This window comes from Epinephelus moara, chromosome 18 (genome assembly GCF_006386435.1).
Source record: "Epinephelus moara isolate mb chromosome 18, YSFRI_EMoa_1.0, whole genome shotgun sequence".
NCBI classification, from domain to species: domain Eukaryota; kingdom Metazoa; phylum Chordata; class Actinopteri; order Perciformes; family Serranidae; genus Epinephelus; species Epinephelus moara.
In genome coordinates, this window is record NC_065523.1 from 19087762 (window position 1) to 19095173 (window position 7412).

The window sequence follows — 7412 nt, forward strand, 5'->3', positions numbered from 1 at the left end:
GTACTCATGAAAACATCATTTAAAATGATAATGACATTTGAGAGATTTAGTTGCTTGCAGTCGTTAAGACAATCAGATAAAATGAGCAAATGAAAGTGAGTTTTCATCCTCCATCAGTGAAGCATTACCTCTCTACTCCTCCCTCTGGTCCTTCCCAGGATGCCTCCTCTCCTTATTTATAGCTCCATGTAAATGAAGAGGTCAAGTGTCAGCTCTCTGTAAAATCAGAGGGAACTGTCTCTGACTGGAAACACACTGATAGTTTATTATTGGTCATCTTGATTCAAGAGCTATAATGAAGAAAACCAGGTTTCAACAGAGTCAGATCTGAGCTTCAGCAGCCACAACAAGGCGCTAACTGAATCAGCATTGTACCATCTTAAACAAAGAGCAGGAATTAGAGGTCTCATATCCAGATGACATTTAGAGCGACTCATTCATGCCTTTATTTCCAGCAGGTTGGACTGTAATGACCACCTCTGTGGTTCACCCCAAAAAGACCATCAGACAACTTCAGCTCATTCAGATTGCTGTGCCAAACTTCTAATAAGAACCAAGGGCACTGAGCATATTACGCCTGTGAATACCAAAGAACAAAGGCTCCTCTGTAAACGGTTCTTCCACCACCTGCTGGTGACAATCTGCATGTACAAATATATTTTCTCTGAGAGAAAACTGATGTTGAATCAGTCTGTTTCATTTCCTAGTTTTATTAGACTTCTTGCTTGTTCATGCTTAGTAGCCTACCCTTGTTGAATGTCTGCCACCAAATGTATTTCTTTTCCACAATAATAGATGATGCCCTATTATCACGCAGTTAATTCTGTGTAGGCCTAATGTTGTCCCTCAGATCATGCCTGATAACCTTGGAGAACATGGAGACGTTTCTTCTTTCCCAGCAAAGACTGTAAGGGTGTATGGTCCCTCTATTTAACCACCAGAGGGCAGCAAATCGTCTCCTCTACTATCTTGTGGTAAATGGTGGACTGATCACCACTAAACTAAATTATCCCCAATAGTCTATGTGTTAGTTAGTGGGCAAAATAGCTCTATCATAGTTTCATTTTTTCATTAATATGCATAATTCATATATTACTGTTTACCCTGTGTCTGCTTTGACCCTAGGACAGTTGACCCCAAAGTGTTGCGGTGTTGCTGGAAACTCATTTTTCCGATTATTCTGACTCCACACGAATGCAATATAACATTGATAAGGAAATAACTGTCATAAATATATATTTGTAAAACTCATTATTGGTGTGATCATTACAGGACTCGGTGTACTGATGCGTTTAAGAGTGTAGTACTGGAAACTACCTGCTGTTGAAGCGTCAAGCCCGAAACACTTCCGGTGTTTACTTTCAAAATAAAATAAACCGTCTTTTGTTTTTTGTTTTTCTTTATTTTATTATGGGTGCAATTTAAATTTGACTCACACACACACTCAAAGGGAGTAAATAATGATACAAATGTGTCGCTTGTCACTTTTTGTAAATTCCCTGCTTGTGAAAAACAATTAATGACGTCTGGTGTAAATCCGTCTCAGCGGATGTTGACCCTCATCAGCAGGATCAGAGCTGCTAACGTCAAACAACATCAGTTACACCGCGGACAGGTTGCGTGTCTCACAAAACCAGGTAAATTGTCTGTCAGCACACTGACAGCTGCATCATCACATTCTCGACCATACACAATGTTTCACAGTGCTCTGGACGTTTTGTCCATTCACTAGCATGGTTCTGGTTTTATCTTTAGCCTGTTGTTTCTGTGCCTTAGAATGGCGACGCTAGCTAACGTTAGCTAACGACAGCTAGCAAACATGCTTTGCTCTGGCTAAACAAACACACCCTTGTCTTCCAAGTTACCTAACCAGCTGAGTACAAACAAACACTCGCTCTTTAACATCTTTATAAAAACCAGATAGGGTAAATTATCTGCTGCCTGCCTGGCTAGCTAGCCAATGCTAGTAGCGTTAGCACAACTCCGGGTTATCTCCGTTAGCTACCGTGTCAATCAACGTAAATGCTAATGTGAGACATATTTGTATAAGATACGTGCCCCAGTTCAAGTTAACACCAGTCCTGGTTTCTAACCTCTATTATGTAACTAAGTTATTCATGGTTAGCTGTGCAAGTAGCTTTGAGCTGGATTATCTGGGGAAGGATCACATCCATGGGAAGGATTTAAAAAAACACCAGCGAGCTAGCTAGTTGGTTAGCTTAGGAGCGTTCACACCACTGTAAGAAAATGTTTCCTGTCAAACTTCAGTTAGGGTTATTTATTAGCTAATAAGCACCTAATGTTGCACAAAGAGTTGTTATTGCGGTGGTGTTTCACTTTTATTTTGCTTTTTTGTTTTTGACGTCACTACATGAGCAAAGATGGGGGCAGATCTGCTGAGGCTAACGAAAGGTCTACATTTTGGGCACCACAGCCACTAATGTGATGGTATTTAATGTTGGAAAACTACAGAATTAACCCCGCTAGATTGACAGAAATTACACCTGTGCATTGTGGTCATTACATTTGTTCTGGGGTTGCCCATCTTTGCAGATGTACCTTATTAAAGCAACTTGTATTGTCGTCATATTACAGGTTGTGGCACAGTTTCTACATCTTTCTTAACCCAGTAGCAGGTAAATATTTGTTTTCCTTGTTAGCCAGTTATTTGTGACCGTGTTGACAGTTGCAGACATCTGTCAAGGACCATTTCACAATTGCATGTTTTAAACTGTGCAAGACGTGCAGATTGTTCCCATACCATACATAGCTTCGATAATAATCAGGGAGAAGCAGCAACACCTCACTGACACGTCACAGTTTCACATGTAGTATTTGTTTCACAGCTGTTGTATTGTGCAGGTGTTATTCTGTAATTGAACCCTTGTGTTTTTTTGTTTTAGCCACACAAGACATGAAATAGCACAGTGCTCTATTTTGTTGTGTTGAAATGTGCCATGCAGCCCTCCACAGTTACAGCATCGTAGTAAAATAAGCTCAGGCTCATTGTAAAAACACCAAAATAAATAATCCAGAACTCTAAGACGTGTTTTGCATTCAGCCACAGCATGCATTGTTAAGCTTGAGAGAAAATCATGCTTCCTACTGGAACTCAAGCTCCGAGACACGACTGGGGAGCTCTCACTTGTGTGGTTTTTCTCTGTCCTCATTTCATTCAGACCTCAAAAGTTGGTACATTTTTTATCTTGAAAATCCTTTTATTAACATTTTCTTTACTGTTCTGATAATCATTAGGGCACTCAATCATAACACTGGATTGTCAGCTGCTTTTAAATCCAGCTCCAATGGCCAAAAAGAACAAAATTCATACTACCACTAACTTTTTTGCATTAATTAATAATCAAGCTTGCACAGAAACAGGTCATGGAAGGGTGCATTTCACTTACAAGTGGGAGTAAGCTATCAGGACACGAAAATATTTATCTACTTAAAATTTCACTAATAACTGTGGATTTTGGTAAAGCTCACTTAATCAAACATATTTGTTTGTTGTCTCAATTTCAAAGCATTTTACAAGAGCAGTTTTTAAAAGCTTTAAACTATTTTGATCACTTGGTAATATCAGGCGCTGCTCCACTAAACCAGAGGTCACTGCTCTCCATCAGAAAGTTGATTAAAACTTCACTGCATTTTACTCAGATGTTGTGAAACTTGTGGTACATGTGCAGACTGACATCGGCAGTTACACAAAGTACTTAATTAGCCTCTCTGACTGTTGTTGGGACATTTTAAGGCTTGGGAGAAGTCGGTGTCAGAGAGTAATTAGCCATGGGACTCAAATTGTGCAAAAAAATTTTTCTCTCTCTCACAGAATAAAAGTCCTCAGGAGAGATTTGAAGGGAGCTCTGTGCCCAACCCCTTTCCCTATACAGACTTCCGGCCAGTATGTCCAGTGATCCTCCTCCTCCGTACCCTGGAGGTCCCAGCGCCCCACTTATTGAGGAGAAGAATGGACAACCTGGTAATAAAACCACACATGGAGGGTTGTTGTGATTGTTAACAGGCACTCACAGACGGAGACGGAGTGTGTGTGACCTGATTTTAATTATTGTGGCTTGAGTAAACTGTCACCATGGAGACTTAAAAATAGTCCATCTGTTTGTTTAGAAAGTGATTCACTAACCTAGATACTTTCACGAAGGAGAAAATGTTTTTAATGCACTGTGATAATCAAGCAGCGCCAGCTGACCAGTGGCTGCAGTTTGTTTTCATGTTGATTTGAGAATGAAACTTTAATGTGAGAAGATCCAGGCACACAGGACAGCACTGATCTCAGAGACAGGCTCCAGTGACATGAATGTTAAACTTGCTGATGTCATGAAGCAGCTTCAATGTGTCTTAAAGGTATACTATGCAGGACCTGTAGAAAAACGTAACTTTCAAACTAGGGCTGCAACGATTAGTCGACTAATCGATGACTAATCGACTATTAAAATAATTGGTGACTATTTATGACTAATCGACTATTAAAATAATTGGTGACTATTTTAGTAGTCGACTTATCGGTTTGAGTCATTGTACTATGAAAGTACCCCAAAATACTCTTATTGCAGCTTCTTACATTCAAATATTGGCAGCTTTACACACTCTCCCATGATGGTGAACTAAAACGTGAGTGTCGTGAGTACGAAACAAGACATTAGATGACATAATTTTGGGTTTGTGAGACCAACATTTTTCAACATTTTACCACATTTTTCGATAAAAATGATTAGTCAACTAATCGAAGAAATAATCGTCAGTGAAAATAATTGTTAGTTGCAGTCCTATTTCAAACTTGGCCCCTACTCCTTACACTGCTTGTACGACACTGCAGGCTGTTGTTTCACTGTAGTAACATCACATTTGTTGTAATGGAAAAGCCGACACTTGAGCAAACTAGCTAAGCTAACGACTGGCACCTCCCTGGTCAACAGAGAACAGGCCAAGCGTGCTTCCCCATCCTCTCCTTCAGCCCTCTTCAGTGAAAGTAAGAGGGGAAGCCAACTCCTTTAGCTCCACTATATTTGTGTTTTTGTAGTGCTAGTAGCAGTAGTGGTTACGGTACCTGGAATTTGGTACCTTTTTTTCTGTACTGTCTCTTTAATATCAAAAATGTAACTTCTGAACAAGCTGCAGGGGTGAAGAAGTAGACTAAAAAGCATTTCTGCTCCACTGCTCTTTTATTATCACACAGAGAGCTAATTATCTGTCTCTGTTTGTCTGTCTGCTTGTGCGTGTGCGATTGTCTAATAGGGATACCAGGCTAGGAATAATATAGAAAAGAAAAGAAGCTGAAACTATCTTGGCAGATTGGCACTGCAGCGATTATTTTGGCTCGCTAGGAACCCAGTGAAGCAGCCGACTGGGCAGCCGTGGAGCTCCGTGGCTGGGCTCAGTTGCTAGCCCCAGTGCTCTGTGGCCGGCTTCCGGGATTCTGGGCACTTAGCGGCACTTTTTCCTCTCTTCTTAACCTGGCATTGTCACTCAGATGTGCTCACAGGTACCGAAATTTGGCACAGATGGATTTAACGAGAATTGGTACTCGGTAACCCTGGTTGTGAGTGACGATTGAGAAGGACACCTACTTTTGTATGAATCTTTATAGGAAAATCCTGCGTAGTATACCTTTAACCTTGACACCTGTCAGTATACCAAGAACTGTAAACATGTAAATAGATGGTGAAGTCGTATAATATTTGCTTGTAAGATGGAATCTTGCAGTATGAAATCTTTGCTTCTGTTGACTCTGACTCAAACCTGTGCACACCTGTGTTTAATGCCATTTCTTTTCTTTGTGTCATCTTACAGTAAGAAATGTTCCAATACAGGGACAGCCCTTGCCTCCAGACTACGGTCCTCCACCTTATGAGGCCCCACAGCCAGGCTTTCTTCCCCCACATGTACCTGGAGAAGGGCCCATGCCCATGCCAATGCCTCCACCACCACAAGGTGCTGCAGACACTTTGCATATATTAACACATAAAACCACTTCTTGTGATGTAATTCCAATATTTATTCAATTTTTATGTCTGCGCAGTCCAGTGCAGGTTCAGTCCTCACCTCAGCACAGCATCTGGCTTGCTAATGTCCTTTGGAAACACTCGTTAATAGAGTATAGAATGACTAAAAGCTGCATAATGTTAATTCTCAGTGGGTTCGGCAGTACTATTGAATTCAATGTTTTCACCAGTACACTATATTAAGTGTCATTTCCTTCTGCACAGGAGGCCCCTACCCACCTCCGCCCGGTCACTATCCTCACCCAATGCCAGGACAGATGGGCCCTGGTCCCAGTCACTTTGTCCACATGGGAGGTCACACAGCGACCGTCCTGGCTCCTCCGGGAGCAGCCACCACTGTGACCGTACTGCAGGGGGAAATGTTCCAGACCTCACCAGTGCAGACCGTGTGTCCGCACTGTCAGCAGGCAATCGTCACCCGCATCTCCCATGATGTCGGCCTCATGAACACACTCTTCTGCCTCTTCTGCTTCTTCGTAGGGTGAGTAGCAGCACACTGATCGAGGTCACCTAGCGGTTGTTCGCTGTGGGTTTTGTCAGCCCTGCACCCTCTAATTTATAAACATGTATTACACACGTAAGACTTGAAGAAGTGACACCATTTCTAAAAGACACAGGGCTCATTTACCGAGGTGGAAGAATTTAGATTTTTAAAGCTGGGCCTGTGCATATGCAATTCTCTGAAGGGGTCATCCATAAATTATTAGAATGTTTTTCTGTCTCAAGAATGGTTAAACATTTAATTGATTCATATCACTTAGACTTAACCTCAGCCAGAACTTTATGGCTGGCATTTATAGACATGTTCATTCCAAGTCATTTTAAGTCACTGAAGAGAGCTCCTTGTGCGTTCCATAAGTGTAACGGTGCTGTGTGCAGCATTTTAAGTGTAGGTCTGGTATTTATTAACCTGGACCGAGTCTTCCCATGTTTTTGTTTGTAAGTGATTAACTGCAACAATAATTTATGAAATTGGTCCATTATCGAGCAAGATGTTGCAACCGGCAGCAGTGAAATAGGCTGCAATAAAATCAGTCGGGGCATGTTTTCCTGTCAATTTACATCTATTGAAAGGACTTATTTTTGCCACTGACAGGCTCAGATTATTACTTTAAAGTGATAGTTCAGGTTTTTGGACATGAAGTTGTGTGAAACGCTGACCATCTGTAGCTCTGATGTGACGGTGTCACTACTCTCAACGAGCCTCCTGCTCTGAGAAATTGCCTGTAGCTTACCGGAGAAAAAGTAGTTCTGAAGATGTACGGGGGACACGTAACCAAAAGGTTTTAAGATACAAAAAAGTATGCATGTGTTTTGTTAGACTGTTTCAATAATTTTAAAACATCCCCGCATTACGTCAGACCTTGCTATCAATTGGGACTATTTTCT

At 41.3% G+C, this 7412-nt stretch overlaps 1 protein-coding gene across 3 annotated transcripts in view; it reads left to right on the forward strand.

The window, feature by feature from the left end:
- The first annotated feature begins 1535 nt into the window (after positions 1-1535).
- Positions 1536-7412, forward strand: part of cdip1 (cell death-inducing p53 target 1) — a 10890-nt gene continuing 5013 nt past the window's right edge. The window contains exons 1-5 of one of the 3 annotated variants that reach the window (XM_050069165.1): positions 1536-1637; positions 2596-2636; positions 3833-3982; positions 5812-5952; positions 6228-6504. In XM_050069165.1, coding sequence (XP_049925122.1) covers positions 3907-3982; positions 5812-5952; positions 6228-6504 — 494 coding nt within the window. In that variant the 5' untranslated portion in view covers positions 1536-1637; positions 2596-2636; positions 3833-3906. The remainder of the gene's footprint in view (positions 1638-2595; positions 2637-3832; positions 3983-5811; positions 5953-6227; positions 6505-7412) is intronic. The other 2 variants (XM_050069167.1, XM_050069166.1) reach the window with 2 other exon arrangements.